The 24,388-nt window shown below is 31.6% G+C and overlaps 2 protein-coding genes across 2 annotated transcripts; one reads left to right on the forward strand and one right to left on the reverse strand.

Annotated features, from left to right (window-relative positions):
• Positions 1-3,310: 3,310 nt before the first annotated feature.
• LOC140804688 (uncharacterized) lies at positions 3,311-5,301 on the forward strand. Its single transcript, XM_073160783.1, has 3 exons — positions 3,311-4,185; positions 4,310-4,472; positions 4,634-5,301. Exons 1-3 carry the CDS (start codon positions 4,102-4,104, stop codon positions 5,131-5,133), a joined length of 747 nt encoding a protein of 248 aa, XP_073016884.1. The 5' UTR covers positions 3,311-4,101; the 3' UTR covers positions 5,134-5,301.
• A 10,670-nt stretch (positions 5,302-15,971) lies between these two features.
• On the reverse strand, positions 15,972-17,523 carry LOC140805214 (uncharacterized FCP1 homology domain-containing protein C1271.03c-like). The gene is made up of 6 exons (XM_073161442.1): positions 17,245-17,523; positions 17,071-17,152; positions 16,889-16,955; positions 16,600-16,773; positions 16,461-16,521; positions 15,972-16,345 (listed from the first exon to the last, which is right to left on the reverse strand). Exons 1-6 carry the CDS (start codon positions 17,483-17,485, stop codon positions 16,140-16,142), a joined length of 831 nt encoding a protein of 276 aa, XP_073017543.1. The 5' UTR covers positions 17,486-17,523; the 3' UTR covers positions 15,972-16,139.
• Positions 17,524-24,388: the final 6,865 nt, after the last annotated feature.

A 24,388-nucleotide genomic window follows, 5' to 3' on the forward strand; every position in this document is an offset into this window, starting at 1 on the left:
AGAGTGCTTGAGAATTATATATATGGACTTGAACAGTTCTCTTACTTGAGCTAGCTTTTGACGTTGAGTTAGACACAAATCTCAATCTTAATATGGTATCAGAGTTCATGCCCACCAGTTATGTGTTGGAATGTCATATAGATCATCCGATAATATCTCATAAACATCACACTTCAGTTGTTCATTTTTTGTCGTGAGACGATGTGTTAGATGTCTCAATGACTAAATTAACGAGAGTTAAATATATTGATTTTGATAATCTTCTCCTTTGAATTAACTTTTGGAATGAAATTAGACTAAAATCTTAATCTTAAAAAGAAAATTAAACATCTTTGTTACTAATTAAAATACAAAAATTTATTTCTCAAACTATTTAGTACACGACACACAAACACACGCATATATGTAATAAAACAAAATAAAATTGGCATGGTGTATAGATTGACAAGAACAAGGTATCCGTATGTATGTAATAAAACAAAATAAGATTGAAATGATTTGTATGTATAGATTGACAAGAACAAGGTATCCTATGTGATGAAGGTGGTCTTACTGACCTAAAATTAGCAAATACCCCGACCACCTCTGAACACGCCCTCGCACAATTATTAAACCTCCGCACATAATACAATCAATCTGTAACTTTTTTTAACAAAAAAAATATGCACGTAAGTTCGATCATTTAGTATTAGCCAACAAATATATCTATATAGGATATAACATTTTCTATTATAGACAATTCAAGTCGATATCCTTTAAACCAAAAAGATTTTAAAATACGAAAAAGAGTGTTTGCAACTGCTATTTATAAAGAAGTGATTAAATATATATATTAGAAAGAATTGATGAAAAATCAAATTTGGCTAGTGTTTGAAAACAAAAGTAAAAGTTGTAAATCATATTAGAATAGGTCTCTTGCGAGACGGTCTTATGAATCTTTATCTGTGAGACGGGTTAACCATACCCATATTCACACTAAAAAGTAATACTCTTAGCATAAAAAAATAGGCAAAAACTTGTGTGAGACGGTTTCACGGGTCGTATTTGTGAGACGGATCTCTTATATGTGTTATACATGAAAAAATATTATTTTTTAGGTAAGAGTATTACTTTTTATAGTGAATATGGTTAGGGCTGACCCGTCTCACATATTAGGATCCGTGAGATGCTTTCACATGAGACCCACTCTAAAAAATAATACTTTTTCATGAATAACCCAAATAAGGATATGTCTCACAAAATACAACCCGTGAGACGGTCGTCTCACACAAGTTTGTGTCATCATATATTATGTATTATTTGATAAACAAGTTATTCAAATACAAATTTTTTATCAGAATCATTGTTGTAGAAGCAGAATCAATAGTTCACCAACTTCTGAATCTCAAATAAATTTAATTGAAGCTTATGGAGAATCAAGGTTTAAGAAACATACAAACTAAATTTTTTTAAGCCAAAAACCAATAATCATTTTCTTTTAGTGATTGATGCATCATGCATTTGAAATTTTAATTACCTAGGTGGTAATAATACCATGTTAAAACTATTTTATTCAAAGTATTCAAGCTAATCGCTAGTTTTATATTTAACATAAATCTAAGGGTTTTTTTTTTTTTGAAAAAGGCAAAAACTAATGTGAGACGGTTTCATGGGTCGTATTTTGTGACACATATCTCTTATTTGGGTCATTCATGAAAAAATATTATTTTTTGCTAAGAGTATTACTTATTATTGTGAATATCGGTAGGGTTAACTCATCTCACAGATAATATTTGTGAGACTGTCTCACAAAGGAGACCTAGTTTTTGAAAAATTATTTTGGTATGGAAATATGTACTTCTATACATAATTAAAAAAAATAAAATAGTTCCCAACAATATATTCGAAGTGCTATAAAATTGATTTTATTTTATTTTTACCGATTGACAACTTACTTAAATCTGTATTTTACGAGCATGGATGATAACTTTTTGTCGTATATTCCGACATAAATTTAATGGGAGGTTAAAAATAATGGGAAAAGACAAAGACCATTAATATTTCAAGGGCCTTACTCTATTACATACAATTAATTGAAAACGAACCAAATTTCGGCCCACTCTCGAACGTGTGCAATATTTTAGGGTTTGTTTCATATTCTCAGGCATGGCAAAATATATTAATTTATGTTTTACTTTTTTATTAAAATTGATTGAGAGTTAAAAGGATATGTGTAAATAAATTTTCGAGTATAATTCAAGTTCAAATTATTCGAAAATTACTATAGTCGAGCTCGGGTTAAAATCCTTTCTTAGAGCTCGACTCGGCCTTTTATCCCACCACATTCTAAGGTATGAGATGTATTTTGTTTAACAGGATATATAACAAGTAAGTATCGTATCTGACCGTAAATTTGTGTTTATCAGAATTAAGTGTTACAACATGCAACGTGAATATATAAGTTTATATATATTACATTTACATCATGATCGATTATGTTCCTGTTTATATGCAAGTTACATTATCTAATCTATGAACATTTAACATTAAAAATTATTTTAAGAAAATACATATAGCTCACGAAGAAATGGTTGCTTCGATGCTATATATGGGAGCACTATCCCCACATGATTTGGATGAACAAGATTTACACACATATGTGATTTTAGTAATAAAAAATTAGTTAACCACATGTATGTGTTGCTAAATTTGAGCCCTTAATTCTATCATAAGGTAATGCTCTACATGTAGGATCGAATCAACCGAGAAGAAATATACATGTACAAAAGGTCAACATTGCTGTGTAAGATTATTTTAACTAAGTTTGTGGTATCATAGATATCACCAAACTTCGCACCATTTGTTAAAACAAAATTTTAGATTATATTACTGAAAATCCCATGCATCACGCTGTAAAGCTAGCTAGCTGTCAGAATATAACTCATGCAATAAACAAATATATTAATACACCCCCTAATTTAATCTGCTACTTGAAAAATTAATATACAAATAAATACTTGAAAATTTGATTTTCTTAAAAAAAAATTGAAAAAAAAAATAATTTACTATATTATGTGTAGAAGGAACTCACTCGAAAGTATCGAAGGGAAACTCAAGAGCTGCAGAGTTGTATACTTGTATCCCTGCCCGTTTGGTTGAAAAAAAGAGTAGATTATCATTAACTTTTAATCAGGGACAACACCCACTTTTTCCTGTCAATGTTAGGAGACACACACGACTATGTTCCCGCTGGATTATGTGCATAAAGCTAGCTACCTACACTAATATATTACACTTAAAACTGATGAAAACTGAGCTCTAAGGGATAAATCTTTCAACCTTCCCTAACTTTTAATCTCCCACCACATGTCCTTTTCCCTCTATATTAACCAACTGTGCATCACAGATGTTCACCTACCTCTTTAAACCTTTTATATTTGTGTGCATATTTTTAGAAAACAGTTTTCATTTGAGCAACATGGCACATAAGCACTCGTTGCATGAGCTACTGAAACAAGAGCAGGAGCCATTTCACTTGAAGACCTACCTTGCAGAAAAATGCTGTCAACTGCAAAAACCCACCCCCAAAACTACTTTACAACTAAGAAAGCACGGAAATCTTAGTAAAAATGTCTGTTTTTCTTCATCACTGGACTCCTCCCTGTATGTGAAGAAATCGGCGTTTCTTCAAATTCTTTCAGCGGTGAATAATTCATGTGTGTACTCCCCTGATGCCGCTCCATTCCTCAACATACCCACCCGGCCGTCAAAGCCTATATCCCAGCTTAAAGATGATCGGTTGGGCTTGGTTGGATCCATTATGAAGAGATTCCACAACTGCTATATTAACAAGATGCGTGTGTCTGATGGGAATAATCGCATCAAAGTTTTGATTAGAAATGGGCCAAAAAATGAGACCATTCACGAAGAAAATGGGAGAAAATCGTGCTCTTGGCACCATGTTAACGGAAGGCTGAGCAGTGTTTATTGGCTGGAGAGCAATGACGAGAAATCAACGGAGTGGGAAGCTTCCACATGTAGTGACAGGTCTAAGGAATCAGAGTCTATTGGCGATTTTACTTCTCCTGAAAGGCGCTTTTGCTCAAGCTCTTCAGATTTTCTATGGGCAAAAGCCCACCATCCTCCGGTAGCCAGACGCCGGATTTTTGTACTCCGGTGGCTTCTCCCAGTCGCCACCTAGAAAAGGTTTACCCTTCTCTCTACAACTTCACGTTATTTCTTTTTTGGGTACTCGAAAATCCAGCCTCTTTGCATAATTATTTGTCATACATTGTCGCGTGTTTATGAAATTCTCTATGCATTTTAATAGGAGAATGAAAATTATGACATGAAAGTTTCAAAGAAAGAAGAAAAGGAACGATATAGTCCGCTATCAGTACTTGAGCCTTCTTTTGAAGACTTTGAAGATAACCATGGAAGTGAAGATGCAGAAGAAAATTATGATTTTGAATGTAGCTATGCAAATTTACAAAGTAAGCTGACGTTAATTTTTCAAATAACTTTTCAATCTTATATTTAAATTCTATTATATATCTTTTCATATTTACTTGCATTTGCATCATCTTCAGTTCAATTACGAAATATTGACATGCAACATGTGTTGATTGAGCAGTTTTTTGCATTAAACCTACAGGAGCTAGACAGCAGCTTCTATACCGACTCCAAAGATTCGAAAAACTTGCAGAATTGGATCCGAACGAACTTCAGAGACAATTGCTAGAAGAATCTGATAATAAAGATGGTGACAACTACCAAGGAGAAACGGAAGGTTGGGAGGATGATGAACCATTGTCGCTGTACAGAGAAAACCATAGCCTCACCAACTCGACCTGTCAACATTCTACCAAGATTTTTGCTGACACAAAGAAGCTAACCGTAGAGGAAAAGAACGCTATGAAATCGGATCCTTGCAGTAAGTTGGATTCTTGGGAAGATAAAAAATTTGAAGTGATATATATGATGATTGAATCGGATTTCAATGGGGATTTTGATGGATGGAAAGAATATATAAAAGAGGTAAGCGACACAGCGGCTGAAATGGAGATTGAAATATTTGATCTGCTAGTGGAACAATTGCTGGAGGAAGTCCTAAAGTGCACCGGGACATCGTTCAAAGTCATGCACCACGTATAAAAAAGGAAAACTTGAGTGTGTCACAGGTTTTAATCATATGCAAGTGTTTGGGAAATGAGGAACTTATCTTGTGTCTCTATTAGTGACAATGTTCAAATAAAAAATAGCTTTTAAATTTAAATAAAAAGGATCGTGCCTTCGTACCAAATTATAAATATCTATTCGAACTCAAGAAAAAAAATCACGCTAAGCTTAACGAGGAAAATAATGTCCTTGAGAAAAAGATTGAGAGTCGAGTAAATCTCAACCCAGTAGCTGACAGAGATATGAGACAAGAACTAACGGATTTCATCACACTCAAGAACTTGAATTTAATCAAGAAAAATCCCAATCAGAAACTACATATTATGACTACTACAATTATCACCATAGTATCCAAGAGGTTGAAATTTTTAATTGCGCATACAAAACATGTGTTTACACCTGCACTAACCAAAACAATACCTTTGATTTCTTGAAGGATGCCACAGAAGGAACAAGAAACCATGAACACTTGACTGGACATACACACCCTTGACCATGCAGCGAGAGCTTGTCTGAGACCCGGCCCACCTCGGATCACACAGACAAATGAGAAATTTTTCCTGCTCTGTGTTATCAAATATCAATCATGTAATAAGAAATGTTATCCCAGGGTAACAAGTAACCACCGCATGCCCTACTGCATGTAGACATTTGAAAGGCGTTTCTTGGATTTCCCTGCCAAATCTGGAAAGTTGATTTAGGCCCATGAGAAGCTACACAATCGCTGCCTCTGTCTCTACTTGGTTAGCAAAACAAAGGGTCTGGACAAGAAGAACATCTGATCCATAATTTAACCTTCGCCTCAGATTACCGTTTAATCATGTTGTGAGCAAGAGGAGAAAACCATTCCAATATCCTTCTAAGTGCTAAATTCCACTCTGCTGCAAAGGCATCATCGTACAAAAAATAGATGAAGTTCTAAAAAAAGTCTCTAACTTTGGCTTCAGGCAGCTTCTGATAGTTGCAGGTAACATATTGTAAAGGTCACCACGAGCATCAGGTCTGATCGAGTGAGGAGAAGAAGCTAGCTTCTCGATTAATATGATAACATTTGCATAATGGAGAACCAAAGCAGCATACCCAAGAGAAAATGGAGGAGGACTTAAAGCCTGATGCCTGAAATTAAAAATAGATACTCTAGTGGGTGTTATGATACTGGATAAAACGAGAACTTTCCAGTCATCTTCCCACCATGACTTGATGACTGTGAACGACAGTGCATTTCTTGTTCTTTAATTTACTCTTGACATCACTCAGGTCCAAATTTGAGAGAGTCCTCCCTAAGAACCTGGACGAGTTGTTCTCAGAAGGATAAACTGATGTCTGCAGGAGAGCATGGATGGAATTACTATGGAGAAGGCAATCAGCTGGTATGTGTTTTGTCATTTTTCGAGCCCCTCAACATGTCCTCGATGATTAACATGATAGACATGCTTGATACTCTCAGCAATTGTAAACAAAGATCTCAGAAGAAGCCGGACTATATAGTCATATGTTCTCACCCAGGGAGACTTCTCTCGGAGATTCTTTACTTCCTGGCGTTGCCACACTACCTTCTGCTTAAATTCGAGCAATTTCACCTGGACTACATCAGCACCAGCTCTCATTCGCCTCAAAGTCTGCTCAAGATCCGCCAACACATCAAGCTCTTGATATAGCTGCTCTGTTGCCGCTACAAATCTGTTCATTTTCTTGACTTTTCTCTCAATCTTCTTGAGCCTGTATTGCCATCCATACCATTTGGGATCAATCTCATCGAGGTCTTCAAAAAAAAATTCAAGATTATGGTATTTTGGTTCTGCATATGTACAGCTACTGAATGTGCCACGCTTCTCAAATTCCCAATCATCTCAGCAAGAGCATGATCCATAAGATTGTACTCATCCTGGGAAACAAGCTTCCGAATGCCAACTGAGTTTATAACCTTTTCTCTCAATCTAACAATATGTCCATCAGAAAGAGACCGCCATACAATAACAACTTTTGACATTAATCTCGAGATTTCAAATGACAAAATTCCCCTCACTGGTCTGTCAGGCTCCCATGATATGCTCTTGCACGAACTCTTCAAATATTATTGAACCAGTCTCGGTCACATTTTCTCCCACCATCCCTTCAAATGTATGAATGCAACCTACCTAAGCAAGAAGAACCTCAAGCAGTTTGACATCATATGTATCAATATCCAGCAATATAGGACTTTTAAAGGTAGTAAAATAAACCAAATTACTTTAAAGTCGAAACTATGATTTAATTAAGTCATCCAATCATAACCCGTCAGAAATCTAAATTTTTACAATCATTTGAGTTTTGGATCGGGCAGGGATAACCAACATTATCATCTTCCTTCGATTCAAATATAACACACCGATATCATGAAAAAATAAGTACACGTGAGAGTCACAGTAAGGAATGAGATTTCAATCCTGTACCTCGCTATATCCTCAGAAACCAGAGTTTCCTCAATATCACCAAAATTAATGCAGAAAAAGGTCAAAAAACAATCAAATAAATAATTAAAGCCAAGTATGACATGTATACTTATGGATTTATTTTTGATATATTTTTAGAGTGATAACAATTTGAGTACAATGCGGTATAAAAGATGGCCATACTACAACGACTGGTGCGAAATTTTTTGGACATGAACATGCTGAGAATTTTACAGATGTTGTCCAGGGTGTACTAAATATGGGTGAGACTGGAGGTCATGATATGAATGATGGCTTGGAAGATTGACTTTATACCATTGAGGACAATGTTGAACTAATCTCTGGCATGCATCCAAGTTCGATAGGTGCCACTAGTTCCAAGAAACGGAAGCATCAAATGCTAGGTGATGACATATTTGTGGAGGCAATTAACAGGTTCACTGATATGGTTAAAAAATATTGGCCAAGATCAGGAGATATCAAAAGGAACAAAGGAAGTATTTGATGCACTGGGGATGCTTCCATATCTGACAGTGGAGAATACAGTCATTGCAGCTGAGATGTGAAGGGCACAGCGGAATAAAATTTTGTAGTAGGAATTCAAGTGATGCAATACACTTGATTGTATTTTTTGGATTAACAAATATGGAGATTACATAAGCATATTTATAGACCAAGTCTCACAATTTTCTAGGCTTATTAACTCCACACTTTAACTAGTTATTAAACTTCCTAGATGACTTTCAAAGTACTAGAAAATATTCTAGAATGTGACTCTAGAAATTACAAATTATTTTAACACTCCCCTTAATTTGTAATTTTCAATTGTTGCTTGAACTTCTCGAATTTCTCCACCGTAACTGCTTTGGTTAGGAAATCTGCAACTTGATCATCAGTGCTAATGAACTCCATTTGAATATGCTCTTTGCTTACCAATTCTCGAACAAAGTGATGTCGAAGTTCAATATGCTTTGAACGAGCATGAAACACTGGATTCTTTGTCATTGCCACAGCTGACATGTTATCACAATAAATTTTTGTTGGTTGACTTTCAACTTTGACATAATGCAGTCCAAGCTTCTTTGTTCCTTGCAAATACCTCAGGATTCTTTTAGCTGCAGTGAAATGAACTTTGGAAGGATCATGCATAAATCTTGAAACAACACCAATTGCAAATGAAATATCAGGTCTCGTATGAGTAACATAAATTAGTGATCCAACCAAACTTCGATAGATTTTTGGATCCACTTTTTCAGACCCATCATCGAGCTGCAACTTCTCACTCGGAGTCATTGGAGTGCTAACATGTTTGCAATTTCCCATGCGGAATTTTTTGAGCAAATCCTCTACGTACTTTTCTTGTGAGAGAAAAATTTCTCCATTAGCTTGTTTTATTTGAATACCTAGGAAATACTTCATCATTCCAAGGTCAGTCATTTCGAAATATGCCATCATTTTCTCCTTGAACTCCTTCAAAAAAATCTTGTTAGTTCCAAAGTAAATCAAATCATCAACATATAAACATACCACCATGGAATCATTCCCATCCTTTTTCACATATAGAGCTGGTTCATTCTTGCTTCTTTCAAAACCATTCTTGAGAAAATACCCATCAATTTTGCAATTCCAAGCTCTAGGGGCTTGCTTCAAACCATACAAGGCCTTTCGTAGTCTGTAAACCTTATCTTCTTTTCCTTCAATCACGAAACCTTGTGGCTGGATAACATAAACTTCCTCTTCAAGTTCCCCATTCAAAAAAGCTGATTTAACATCTAACTGAAACACATTGAGCTCTAATTGTGCTGCAATTGCAAGAGCTGATCTTATTGTCTCCATTCGAACCACAGAGCAAAAGTTTCATTGAAATCCACTCCAGGCTGTTGAGCATAACCCTTGGCTACGAGACGAGCCTTGTGCTTTCTTATTGACCCATCTTCACCATATTTGGTCTTGTAAATCCACTTTAAACCAATCACATCTTTTCCTTTTGGCAAATCCACTAAATCCCACGTTTTATTTTTCTCAATAACTGCAATCTCTTCTTTCATTGCTTGAATCCAAACATCATTATTTTTTGCTTCATCATAGAACTGCGGTTCACTAGAGAATAACGCAAGATTGCAAGAATCATAAATTTCCTGCAAGGATCGTACCTTCCTTACTGGAGAATCTGGATCCGAGATTTCGGGATCTGACTCCACTGTAGTAGGTTGAGGACTTTGCTGAGAAGTGCTTGGATGTGACTCACGATTTTGAAAAAATGGTGGTGCTACGAAGTCGTGAATTGGTGGACTTTGAGAAACATCTTCATTCCATGGCCATGCAGCCATCTCATCAAACACAACATCTCTAGACACAACAAGCTGATTCTTTATTGGATTCCACAATCGATAACCTTTTGATTCATCACTATAACCAATGAAAATCATTTTTTCACCTTTCTTATCAAACTTATCTTTGCTAGGGGATTGATTTAATGCATAAGAAATGCACCCAAAAATTTTCAAGTGATCGACTTGTGGTTTTCTCTTACTCCATGCTTCAATTGGTGTTTTATTCAAAACCGTCTTCGTAGGTGAACGATTAAGAATATACACTGCTGTATTAACAGCCTCTGCCCAGAATTTTCTTGGCAAACCTTTTTGTTCAAGCATGCTTCGAGCCATTTCAGCAATTGTTCGATTTTTCCTCTCTGCGACACCGTTTTGCTGTGGAGTGTATTTCACTGTGAGCTGTCTTTGAATTCCATTCTCCTTACAGTGATTCATGAATGCATTGTATATAAATTCTCCACCACGATCTGTCCTTAGAGTCTTTATCAAATAACCACTCTGACGTTCAACAAGAGCCTTAAACTGAAGAAAAACTGAGAATGCCTCTGATTTTTCACTCAAGAAATATATCCACATCATCCGAGTAAAATCATCGACAAATAATAAGAAATACCTCTTGTTGCTTACTGAACTAGTCCGTGTAGGACCAAAAATATCAGCATGAACCAATTCTAATGGAGTTTTTGCACGCCAAGCAGATTTGGGAAATGGAAACCTGTGCAATTTCCCATATATACACCCTTCACAGATTTTATTGTCTTTCTCAACACTCGGAATTCCAACAACCATATTTTTTGACTTTAGCAAATGTAGTCCCTTATAACTCAAGTGCCCATATCTCAAATGCCACAAATAAGAATCATGACATGTTTCATGCTTAAGTGCAAAACTCTTATCAAAAGGCATGATGAGACGAAAAACTTTGTTTCTAGCCATGTCAATCTTAGCAACAGTCAAATTTTGCTTCTTATCAATAATCATGCAAGCATCGTCACCAAAATGAACCAAGTAACCCTTTTGAATAAGTTGACCAACACTTAGCAGATTCTGAGCTAGATTTGGCACATAAAGAACATCTGAGATGTGTTTTTTTGTTACCTTGCTTGGAGTAAACCTCGATGGTTCCTTTCCCTTCCACCTTTTGTATCTTGCCATCTCCAAGCTTTACCTCAGAAGAAAAATTTCTGTCAAGTTCCACAAAGCTGTCAAGCTTACTCGTCATGTGGTTACTACAACCACTGTCAATATACCAAACATTTTGATCTTCAGTTTCAGCACTCATACAAGTGTAGAACATGATATCTTCTTTTTCTTCCTTTGAAATGTTGGCATGCTCTTTTCCTTGTTTCTTTTGATGCCAACAATCTCTTTGAGAATGATTAGGAATCCGGCATCTTGTACACTTGAAACGACAATCTTTCGAATTGTGATTATCTTTCTTGCATATGATGCAATAAGGACCATCATGAGAATTTTTTCGCACCTCACTTCTTTGTTCATCTTTTCCTCGATCATTTCTCTCTCACTTTCCTTTGCCACTTTGATTTTTATTCTGCCATGAATTCTTTGAAGCTCCAAAATTATTCGGTTTCTTATCAGAAAATCCAACTTTGGATTGAAATGCCTGCTCCAAAGGTTGTTTTGATGACCGATTAATTCTTTCTTCATGTGCTTGAAGAGAGCTCATTAATTCAAACATCGACAAATTGGAAAGATCCTTTGATTCTTCGATTGCTGCAACACAATGATCGAATTTTGGTGGTAAACTTCTCAAGATTTTCTCGACCACTCGTTTGTCTTGAATATTATCTCCAAGGCTTTGAATATTATTCACAATTTCTGCAACTCTGGAGAAGAAACTTCTGATAGTTTTCGCTTTCTTTCATCAAGAGATTATCGAAATCTCTCCATAGAGATTGAAGCTTGATAGACACAACTTTATCATTTCCATGAAATTCTTTTTGCAAAACTTCCCATGCTTCTTTTGTTTTTCTTTTGTTGAATATTCTAGGGTAGATAGATTTACTAACCCCTTGCTTTAAATATCGAAGTGCAGTAGCATCTTTCTTCTGATCTTGTTTGTATTTATTTTGTTGAACTTCACTCCAATCTGCACCATCTTCGGTAGGTGGTTCTGGATAATCATTTTCAATGATATCCCATAAATCTTCGGAGATGAAGAAATCCATCATTTCGGTGCTCCAATAATCATAATGCTCTCCTTCAAATATAGGTACTTCCGTCGAAGAATATTTGAACATCGTGATCTGCAAATTTCCGGCCATTGCAATATACCGTATTGCTACTGTTAAAAATGAGAACAAAGTGGACTAAAATTTCTTCTCGGCGGGACCCGGGTAAGGAGGCAACCAATTGTTGGAATTTTCTTACGGGAGCACAACAAGTAGTTTGGAAAAGTAGGTTGAAGACAAAATTGGTAAGAATTAATTCCTTCAACCAGTAAGGCTTCCAACCACTTCAAGGGGCCGATTTCTGTAGTTGTATGTACTCGGCTGCTATATGCAAGTACAACTTTTGAAGCTCTGATACCAAATTTGAAGGGCACAGCGGAATAAAATTTTGTAGTAGGAATTCAAGTGATGCAATACACTTGATTGTATTTTTTGGATTAACAAATATGGAGATTACATAAGCATATTTATAGACCAAGTCTCACAATTTTCTAGGCTTATTAACTCCACACTTTAACTAGTTATTAAACTTCCTAGATGACTTTCAAAGTACTAGAAAATATTCTAGAATGTGACTCTAGAAATTACAAATTATTTTAACAAGATGACGGTGGAAAAACCACACAAATTGTCTCTTTTCTTCAGTTTTCCCCATGAAGCGAAACTTGTGCAAGTAATGAGGCTTCTGAAATCTGTTTGACATCTATTGCACATCATATTTCAACTGGGGAAGTCAGCATGGACTTAGCTCAGTTGGTCAGCAGCAGTGAATCTTGGAGATCTTTGTGCGTGGCGTAGCATAAGGTCTAACTACTGCTGTTGGCTGAATCACCATGATTTACCTCCTCTCACAATCCTGTCGAGCCGAGGGTGAGTGACGTCTAAGATGAACAATTTCACCTTTTGGAGTGATATTTCAACTGAAGAACTATCATAAACTTTGTTATGGTATATTTGATGGATTTTACGGGTTATGATACTGTAGTTCAACTGTATTGTGTTGAAGTCTTTGTATGGTTGCACTTTTATGTGTGTGGATTTTGGAACAGTGTATTGTGTGCAATAATATGCAGATGATTTGTTATGGTCTTCACGTATCTTTTACGCTATCTCTGAATAAATATATATTTGAATCTTGATGAAATATATGGCAATGATATTTAAGAAAAAACTTGTCAAGCACACTTAAACCAGGGATGATATAAAACATATCCTCAAATTTATTTTAAATATTAAATTTAACTTATAATATATACTTCTATACTTATATTATTAAGTGTGAGACTTTTATCTTATGTTTGGAAGCAAGGTTTTGGAGGAAGGTGTGGGGATTTGGATTTATAAACCATGATTTTAACATTTTGGTTAGTTGGATTTTAAAAATGGAATTTGATTTTAAAGGATTTGACCGGATTTCATTATATATAAACAAATCTTATCAAAATTGATCAAATTTGATGTGATTTGAATTTGAATAAAACTAAAAAATATTCATAACAAATTTTTTTAATTATTATATTCCTACCATCTTATATGTAATGATGGATTAAATGACAAATTTATTTATTTTTTATTTTGCATATTTGATTCTTGAGATCTATTCTTATATTTGTAGTGAATATTGAAACATTTTTTACTCAATAATAATATATTTTTCTATTTAAAAAAGTAGGATGTTGTTGAATATTTAATTTTGAAATAATTTATTTCGTATAATTTAAATTTAATATTTAGATGTCTATTATTTTATTTTAATAATTCATTTAGTGTTCGTTAATAACACAAATATATAATTGAAATAAATGTTTGTGTGATTTGTATAACACAAATATATAATTGAAATAATAATTTGAAATATATGATAAAATTAATTTTAATTTTTCAATTTTTTTACAATGTGAATAAATGTTTTAAATCTTGATTTTTGTAAAAGATAATTAAGATTACTTTAGTAAAATTTTAAATTTCCAAATTCAAATTTTGTTTTTTTTTTCCAAACAAGAAATGAAATCTAAATAGATTTTTTAAATTTCAAACCAAACACCAGATGAAATTCTAAATCAATGAATTTTCAAATTCAATTCTACTTCTAAATTCAAATCCAAATCCAAAATTTTAAACATCCAAACAATGTTGAGTAGGTCTCATGTGAGACCGTCTCACGGATCTCAATCTGTGAGACGGGTCAACCCTACCCGTATTTATCATAAAAAATAATACTCTTAGCATAAAAAACAATATTTTGTCATTGATTACCCAAATAAAGATCCGTCTCACAAAATTTGACCCGTGAGACCGTCTCACATAAGTTTTTGTCAACAATGTTATAGTAACTATCTTAGAAGACATCAAAATATTTTATTTCATAATTATTCTTCTTATTCTACTAAAAACCTCTACAAATCACTCCGTATTTTACATTACCAAGGTTTAGAGATTATTAAATGAATATTGTAATTTTTCATATGTGGTAAGGATAATTTAGATATGGCAAAAACTTATGTGAGACGGTCTCACGGGTATTATTTGTGAGACGGATCTCTTATTTGGGTAACACATGAAAAAGTATCACTTTTTATGCTAAGAGTATTACTTTTTAGTGTGAATATGGGTAGGGTTGACCCGTCTCACAGATTATGATCCGTGAGACGGTCTCACATGAGACTCACTCTTTAGATATTACATTACAATACATAAATTTAATCTACCTCATTAAAATCTTACCAAACATTTTATCATATCATCTTGTTTAAACATATCTATCATCTTTTTACCCCCTCATCTCATAATGCGTACTAAGTGGTACCCAATATTCCAATTTATATGATAAAGTCTTATCAAGACTTGGCGATGGACATGTTCTACCTAATCGTTCATATTCAAGAAATCGAATCGCATGATAAAAATGGATCCATTGTTATTATTGAAATAGAGTTAGAACAACATTATAGATTAGATGCCACTAATCGTATTTTTGAGTAAATATCTTGTGAGACGAACTCACGAATCTTTATTTATAAGACGGGTCAATCTTACCGATATTCACAATAAAAAATAGGCAAAAACTTGTGTGAGACGGTCTCACGGATCTTATTTGTGAGACGGATCTCTTATTTGGGTCACCCATGAAAAAGTATCACTTTTTATGCTAAGAGTATTACTTTTTATTGTGAATATGGGTAGGGTTGACCCGTCTCACAGATTATGATCCGTGAGACGGTCTCACATGAGACTCACTCTTTAGATATTACATTACAATACATAAATTTAATCTACCTTATTAAAATCTTACCAAACATTTTATCATATCATCTTGTTTAAACATATCTATCATCTTTTTACCCCCTCATCTCATAATGCGTACTAAGTGGTACCCAATATTCCAATTTATATGATAAAGTCTTATCAAGACTTGGCCATGGACATGTTCTACCTAATCGTTCATATTCAAGAAATCGAATCGCATGATAAAAATGGATCCATTGTTATTATTGAAATAGAGTTAGAACAACATTATAGATTAGATGCCACTAATCGTATTTTTGAGTAAATATCTTGTGAGACAAACTCACGAATCTTTATTTATAAGACGGGTCAATCTTACCGATATTCACAATAAAAAATAATATTATGACCCAAATAAAAGATCCATCTCACAAAATACGACATGTGAGACCACCTTACACAAGTTTTTGCTCCTACTTTTTATGATAATAATTGATCATATACACCAATCTTTAAAGTCTTAAATACGTTTTCTAATCTGATTAAATTTTCTTTTCACTTGATTTTTTCCTTCCTAAGAACCTATTCTATTCGAAAGTTTATTGTTCGATTTTAAAGAAAGTTAAAGCATATACTTGAAACTAGATATTTAGGATAGATTCCACCAAAGAAACTTTTGTTGGCCATAACCAAAACATAAACACCAAACTTCACACGAGCAAACAAACCATATAGGATGATGCTTTACAAACCCAAATCTTATTTTTTAGCATCTTATTTCTCATATAACTACCGAGCTTCTAACCATCAGAAGAACTTGAATCAGCAGCAGCAAAGCTTGACCCTCTCTTCGCAAAGTTACCGATGATTCTCTCATAATATTTCCAATCGGGATGCGACGACGATATGGCAGGCCGCCCGATTGGATGATCTTTCACATAAGAAGGAACATCCCCATCCGCATCTGCAAGCCCATCTAAGAATTTTCTCAGCTCACCATTTGGACCTGAATAAATTCCAAACACACAGACATATTATCTATCTTTTGTTGCATATATGAAACAATGATGAACAAGTCAGCCTGGTGTATATAAGATAAGGTTTAGGAACTCAATCTTTACCCAAGAATGCATCGGTAGTGTCGTGTTTCTTGTATGGATCTGGGAAAATGGCTGTATTAGGCTGCAAACAGGAGTAAAACAGACATCGATCAAAGGGCTTCTTCTAAAATTTACAAGTGGCAAGGGTAAAACAAAATACCGGATTCAGAAGACAGGTGTGAGGCTCGTCATCGATGAGCAAAGTGTTGGAAGATGAATACTGCCCTTTTGTAATGTATTTCTTTTCCCACAGATCTTTTAGATTTTTCAGAAACAGAGGTTTTTCTGGTTTGTTTATGCAGAAAAATCCAGAATCAATGCATTCTTCTTGACTCTACAAAACAAACGATTTGGATTTTGAGTATATATTACGATCCAAGGATCTATTTCGTAAACCTATAATTGCGTATAGAAATTGCTATACATGTATTTCTTCAAAATAAACTTACCCACACGAACAGTAGCTTGCTTCTCATCCCACCAGTTATAATGTTCAAAGCACCGTCTATATTGTGACTGTTCGTTTCCGAAGCAAAATAATTCATGAATCATATAACACAGATTATATATGATTTTTTAACCGAATAATTTTTTTTTTAAAAAAAAGTAGAATAAGTTGCTTTGCGCTTACTCTCTTGCAGAGGACCATATCCCGACATCAAACCGTTCAAAGCAAAATTTCAAGAACTCCTGGCAAAATGGCCTCTTGAAAACTGTTTGAAGCCAAAACGAGTGACCAAATCCCACGAAGAATAATAAATGAACACAAGTTAAATAAAAGATTTTAAATTTCGGGCCAGCTTACTTAGAAACTTTCCGTAAGTTGTATCGGGGCGCAACCCTCGAACGGTGGCCTTATCCCTAACATGAACCCTGTGCACCAGAAGCCCGCCAAGACACAGCACAAGAAGCTTCTTTTTCGGGCCGAGACTCAGCTTATCCAGGGGAAGACCGATATCATCGGACTCAGAATCCTGTTCATCCTCGCTACTTTCATCGTAAATCAACTTCTTTAGTTTTGAGGTTTCGGATTTTTCCCCGGCCATTTCGGAGAGAGTAGAGTTTTCTTGCCGACTTAAACAGCCACCAAGACGATTTATATATACCGAACGAAAAATAATTCTTAACTTCTAAAATGTAGTTTATTTTTGGAACTATAATTTTTTTTTGATAGAATTTGTTGAAATAAGGGTAATTTGTAGAAAAATACATCTGTGCAAGATTAATTTAAGATTCAGTACCCAACAGTTTTTTTTTTAAATTTAGTACCTGACAAAACACCAACTTAGCTTTTACTACATATTTCATGCATTTTTACATTTTTACCCTTTCAATTAATAAAAAAAGTATATAAATACTTATTTTGGTTGCACATCATCTCTTTCCACTCATCAATCCCGATTCATTTGGATGACTTGTATATTTAATTTAAATATTTTTTATTAAAAAAAAAACAAATTCACAACTAATTGAATTTTTTGAAATACTTAGTTTTACTTATGAAATACTTAATTTCAATTTTAAAATACTTGATTTAGTAAATGAAATACTCAGAATGTTTATTAAAAACTGGATATTCGAATATGCATTTAAATAAAAACCGCAACTAATTGAATTTTTTGAAATACTTAGTTTTACTTGTAAAATACTTAATTTCAATTTTAAAATACTTGATTTAGTAAATGAAATACTCAGAATGTGTATTAAAAACCTGGATATTCGAGTATGCATTTTAAAAAAAAAACTTTACGCAACTAATTGAATTTTTTGAAATACTTAGTTTTACTTATGAAATACTTAATTTAAATTTTAAAATACTTGATTTAATAAATGAAATACTCAGAATGTGTATTAAAAAGCTGGATATTCGAATATGCATTTAAAAAAAAAATCGTAACAAACTGAATTTTTTGAAATAGTTAGTTTTACTTGGGAAATACTTACTTTTAATTTTAAAACTACTTGATTTAGAAAATGAAATACTCAGAATGTGTATTAAAAACTGGATATTCGAATATGCATTTTAAAAAAAAAAACAAATTCGCAACTAATTGAATTTTTGAAATACTTAGTTTTACTTATGAAATACTTAATTTTAATTTTAAAATACTTGATTTATTAAATGAAATACTCAGAATGTGTATTAAAAAGCTGGATATTCGAATATGCATTTAAAAAACAAAAACAAATTCGCAACTAATTGAATTTTTTGAAATACTTAGTTTTATTTGTGAAATACTTAATTTAAATTTTAAAATACTTGATTTAGTAAATGAAATACTCAGAATGTGTATTAAAAAGCTGGATATTCGAATATGCATTTAAAAAAAAAAAATCGTAACTAACTGAATTTTTTGAAATACTTAGTTTTACTTGTGAAATACTTACTTTTAATTTTAAAACTACTTGATTTAGAAAATGAAATACTCAGAATGTGTATTAAAAACTGGATATTCAAATATGCATTTAAAAAAAAACAAATTCGCAAATAATTGAATTTTTGAAATACTTAGTTTTACTTATGAAATACTTAATTTTAATTTTAAAATATTTGATTTATTAAATGAAATACTCAGAATGTGTATTAAAAAGCTGGATATTCGAATATGCATTTAAAAAACAAAAATAAATTCGTAACTAATTGAATTTTTTGAAATACTTAGTTTTATTTGTGAAATACTTAATTGTAATTTTAAAATACTTGATTTAGTAAATGAAATACTCAGAATGTGTATTAAAAAACTGGATATTCGAATAAACATTTAAAAAAAAAATCGCAACTAATTGAATTTTTTGAAATACTTAGTTTTACTTGTGAAATACTTAATTTTAATTTTAAAATACTTGATTTAGTAAATGAAATACTCAGAATGTGTATTAAAAAGCTAGATATTCGAATATGCATTTAAAAAAAAAAAAAACAAATTCGCAACTAATTGAATTTTTTGAAATACTTAGTTTTACTTGTGAAATAATTAATTTCAATTTTAAAATACTTGATTTTGTAAATGAAATACTCAGAATGTGTATTAAAAAACTGGATATTCGAATATACAACGCAAGTTCACCAAATGCTCGCATTTCCATCCAAGATTCATTTGGATGAAATGTTTATTTCATTTAATTATTTTTTTTTTGTTAAAAATCAAATTCGCAACTAAGCATTGAACTTTTTCAAGTACCTAGTTTTACTTGCGAAATACCTAATTTCAATTTTAAAATACTTGATTTGGTAAATGAGATACTCAGAATGAGTATTAAAATACTGGAAATTCGAATATGCAACGTAAGTTCACCAAATGCTCGCATTCTATCCAATATGCATTTGGATGACATGTTCATTTTATTTATATATTTTCTTTATTTTTTTAAAAAAAATTCGCAACTAAGTATTGAACTTTTTCAAGTACTTAGTTTTATCTGCGAAATAATTAATTTCAGTTTTAAAATACTTGATTTGGTAGATGAGATACTCATAATGAGTATTAAAATACTGGATATTCGAATATGTAGCGTAAATTCACCAAGTGCTCACGTTTCCATCCAAGATGCATTTGGATGACATGTTCAAGGACTTTTCAACAGCCACAAAGCTTTGAAAAAGAAAAAAGGCTTAGAGCGAAGATTTGAAGATTTCCGGACAATGTTCTTTAAAAGAATATCCCGTGATAGGAACAAGTAACTTAATCCGTGTATTTAAAATTTACAGATAAATATGAAGTCGGATATACGTCGATAGTCATAGTTCAGTAGGTCGAAAGCTAGTGGATTTAATAAAACGACATGCAATTCACCCTTGATAAATAATTAAAGAGATTTAATTACTTCACTGAGTTGAATTAGTTTGGCATAGCTTGAGAGGGCGTGTTCAATTGGATATGAAATCTCGTCGAAAGCATAGATCATTGTCGAACCAATTAAGTAGTTTAGCGATGGGTAAATGAAATACTTAGAATGTTGTATTAAAATACTGGATATTCGAATATGTAACGTAAGTTCACCAAATGCTCGCATTTCCTTTCAAGATACATTTGGATGACATGTTCATTTCATTTTAAAATACTTGATTTAGTAAATGAAATACTCAGAATGTGTATTAAAAAATTGGATATTCGAATATGCATTTAAAAAAAAAATTCGCAACTAATTGAATTTTTTAAATACTTAGTTTTACTTGTGAAATACTTAATTTTAATTTTAAAATACTTGATTTAGTAGATGAAATACTCATAATGTGTATTAAAAACTGGATATTCAAATATGCATTTAAAAGAAACAAATTCGCAACTAATTGAATTTTTTGAAATACTTAGTTTTACTTGTGAAATAATTAATTTCAATTTTAAAATATTTGATTTTGTAAATGAAATACTCAGAATGTATATTAAAAAACTGGATATTCGAATATGCATTTAAAAAAAAGTCGCAACTAATTGAATTTTTTGAAATAATTACTTTTAGTTGTGAAATACTTAATTTTAATTTTTAAAATACTTGATTTAGTAAATGAAATACTCAGAATGTGTATAAAAAACCGGATATTCGAATATACAACGCAAGTTCACCAAATGCTCGCATTTCCATCCAAGATCTATTTGGATGACATGTTCATTTCATTTAATTATTTTTTTTATTGTTAAAAAAATAATTTCGCAACTAAGCATTGAACTTTGTCAAGTACTTAGTTTTACTTGCGAAATACCTAATTTCAATTTTAAAATACTTGATTTGGTAAATGAGATACTCAGAATGAGTATTAAAATACTGAAAATTCGAATGTGCAACGTAAGTTCATCAAATGCTCACATTCTATCCAAATGCATTTGGATGACATGTTCATTTTATTTAGATATTTTCTTTATTTTTTTTAAAAAAAATTCGCAACTAAGCATTGAACATTTTGAAGTTTTGCTCGATCACTAAGAATTTTACAATGAAAGTTTTGCTCGATCACTAAACATGGAACATTTTGAAGTACTTACTTTTATTTGCGAAATACCTAATTTTAATTTTATAATAATTGATTTGGTAATTGAGATACTCATAATATGTGATAGAATACTGGATATTCGAATATGCAACGTAAATTCAGTCATGATTGGCCAGTATTTTAATACAACATTCTAAGTATTTCATTTACCCCTCGCTAAACTACTTAATTCGTTCGACAATGATATATGCTTTCGACGAGATTTCATATCCAATTGAACACGCCCTCTCAAGCTATGCCAAACTAATTCAACTCAGTGAAGTAATTAAATCTCTTTAATTATTTATCAAGGGTGAATTGCATGTCGTTTTATTAAATCCACTAGCTTTCGACCTACTGAACTATGACTATCGACGTATATCCGACTTCATATTTATCTTAAATTTTAAATACACGGATTAAGTTACTTGTTCCTATCACGGGATATTCTCTTGAAGAACATTGTCCGGAAATCTACAAATCTTCGCTCTAAGCCTTTTTTCTTTTTCAAAGCTTTGTGGCTGCTGAAAAGTCCTTGAACATGTCATCCAAATGCATCTTGGATGGAAACGTGAGCACTTGGTGAATTTACGCTACATATTCGAATATCCAGTATTTTAATACTCATTATGAGTATCTCATCTACCAAATCAAGTATTTTAAAACTGAAATTAATTATTTCGCAGATAAAACTAAGTACTTGAAAAAGTTCAATACTTAGTTGCGAATTTTTTTAAAAAAAAATAAAGAAAATATATAAATAAAATGAACATGTCATCCAAATGCATATTGGATAGAATGCGAGCATTTGGTGAACTTACGTTGCATATTCGAATTTCCAGTATTTTAATACTCATTCTGAGTATCTCATTTACCAAATCAAGTATTTTAAAATTGAAATTAGGTATTTCGCAAGTAAAACTAGGTACTTGAAAAAGTTCAATGCTTAGTTGCGAATTTGATTTTTAACAAAAAAAAAAATAATTAAATGAAATAAACATTTCATCCAAATGGATCTTGGATGGAAATGCGAGCATTTGGTGAACTTGCGTTGTATATTCGAATATCCAGTTTTTTAATACACATTCTGAGTATTTCATTTACAAAATCAAGTATTTTAAAATTGAAATTAATTATTTCACAAGTAAAACTAAGTATTTCAAAAAATTCAATTAGTTGCGAATTTGTTTTTTTTTTAAATGCATATTCGAATATCCAGCTTTTTAATACACATTCTGAGTATTTCATTTACTAAATCAAGTATTTTAAAATTAAAATTAAGTATTTCACAAGTAAAACTAAGTATTTCAAAAAATTCAATTAGTTGCGATTTTTTTTTTAAATGTATATTCGAATATCCAGTTTTTTAATACACATTCTGAGTATTTCATTTACTAAATCAAGTATTTTAAAATTACAATTAAGTATTTCACAAATAAAACTAAGAATTTCAAAAAATTCAATTAGTTACGAATTTATTTTTGTTTTTTAAATGCATATTCGAATATTTAGCTTTTTAATACACATTCTGAGTATTTCATTTAATAAATCAAGTATTTTAAAATTAAAATTAAGTATTTCATAAGTAAAACTAAGTATTTCAAAAATTCAATTATTTGCGAATTTGTTTTTTTTTTAAATGCATATTTGAATATCCAGTTTTTAATACACATTCTGAGTATTTCATTTTGTAAATCAAGTAGTTTTAAAATTAAAAGTAAGTATTTCACAAGTAAAACTAAGTATTTCAAAAAATTCAGTTAGTTACGATTTTTTTTTAAATGCATATTCGAATATCCAGCTTTTTAATACACATTCTGAGTATTTCATTTACTAAATCAAGTATTTTAAAATTTAAATTAAGTATTTCACAAATAAAACTAAGTATTTCAAAAAATTCAATTAGTTGCGAATTTGTTTTTGTTTTTTAAATGCATATTCGAATATCCAGCTTTTTAATACACATTCTGAGTATTTCATTTAATAAATCAAGTATTTTAAAATTAAAATTAAGTATTTCATAAGTAAAACTAAGTATTTCAAAAATTCAATTAGTTGCGAATTTGTTTTTTTTTTAAATGCATATTCGAATATCCAGTTTTTAATACACATTCTGAGTATTTCATTTTCTAAATCAAGTAGTTTTAAAATTAAAAGTAAGTATTTCACAAGTAAAACTAAGTATTTCAAAAAATTCAGTTAGTTACGATTTTTTTTAAATGCATATTCAAATATCCAGCTTTTTAATACACATTCTGAGTATTTCATTTACTAAATCAAGTATTTTAAAATTTAAATTAAGTATTTCATAAGTAAAACTAAGTATTTCAAAAAATTCAATTAGTTGCGTAAAGTTTTTTTTTAAAATGCATACTCGAATATCCAGGTTTTTAATACACATTCTGAGTATTTCATTTACTAAATCAAGTATTTTAAAATTGAAATTAAGTATTTTACAAGTAAAACTAAGTATTTCAAAAAATTCAATTAGTTGCGGTTTTTTTTTAAATGCATATTCGAATATCCAGTTTTTAATAAACATTCTGAGTATTTCATTTACTAAATCAAGTATTTTAAAATTGAAATTAAGTATTTCATAAGTAAAACTAAGTATTTCAAAAAATTCAATTAGTTGTGAATTTGTTTTTTTTTAATAAAAAATATTTAAATTAAATATACAAGTCATCCAAATGAATCGGGATTGATGAGTGGAAAGAGAAGATGTGCAACCAAAATAAGTATTTATATACTTTTTTTATTAATTGAAAGGGTAAAAATGTAAAAATGCATGAAATATGTAGTAAAAGCTAAGTTGGTGTTTTGTCAGGTACTAAATTTAAAAAAAAAACTGTTGGGTACTGAATGTTAAATTAATCTTGGACAGATGTATTTTTCTACAAATTACCCTTGAAATAATTATTTAAAAGTCTTGTTTTTCTAAATCTTTAATCATTATATGATATTATTATTTAAAAAGTCT

Source organism: Primulina eburnea, chromosome 11, assembly GCF_022965805.1.
Source record: "Primulina eburnea isolate SZY01 chromosome 11, ASM2296580v1, whole genome shotgun sequence".
In the NCBI taxonomy this organism is placed as follows: Eukaryota; Viridiplantae; Streptophyta; class Magnoliopsida; order Lamiales; family Gesneriaceae; genus Primulina; species Primulina eburnea.

What these genes read in the sequence shown, in the direction of transcription:
- LOC140805214 (XM_073161442.1), bottom strand. Translation starts at nt 17,485, where the DNA reads ATGGCCGGGGAAAAATCCGAAACCTCAAAACTAAAGAAGTTGATTTAC. An exon ending in ATATGGTCCTCTGCAAGAGA is followed by an intron (nt 16,956 to 17,070) that starts GTAAGCGCAAAG and finishes GGAAACGAACAG; the next exon opens with TCACAATATAGACGGTGCTT. An exon ending in ACACCTGTCTTCTGAATCCG is followed by an intron (nt 16,522 to 16,599) that starts GTATTTTGTTTT and finishes TCCTGTTTGCAG; the next exon opens with CCTAATACAGCCATTTTCCC.
- LOC140804688 (XM_073160783.1), top strand. Translation starts at nt 4,102, where the DNA reads ATGGGCAAAAGCCCACCATCCTCCGGTAGCCAGACGCCGGATTTTTGT. An exon ending in CCAGTCGCCACCTAGAAAAG is followed by an intron (nt 4,186 to 4,309) that starts GTTTACCCTTCT and finishes GCATTTTAATAG; the next exon opens with GAGAATGAAAATTATGACAT. An exon ending in TAGCTATGCAAATTTACAAA is followed by an intron (nt 4,473 to 4,633) that starts GTAAGCTGACGT and finishes TTAAACCTACAG; the next exon opens with GAGCTAGACAGCAGCTTCTA.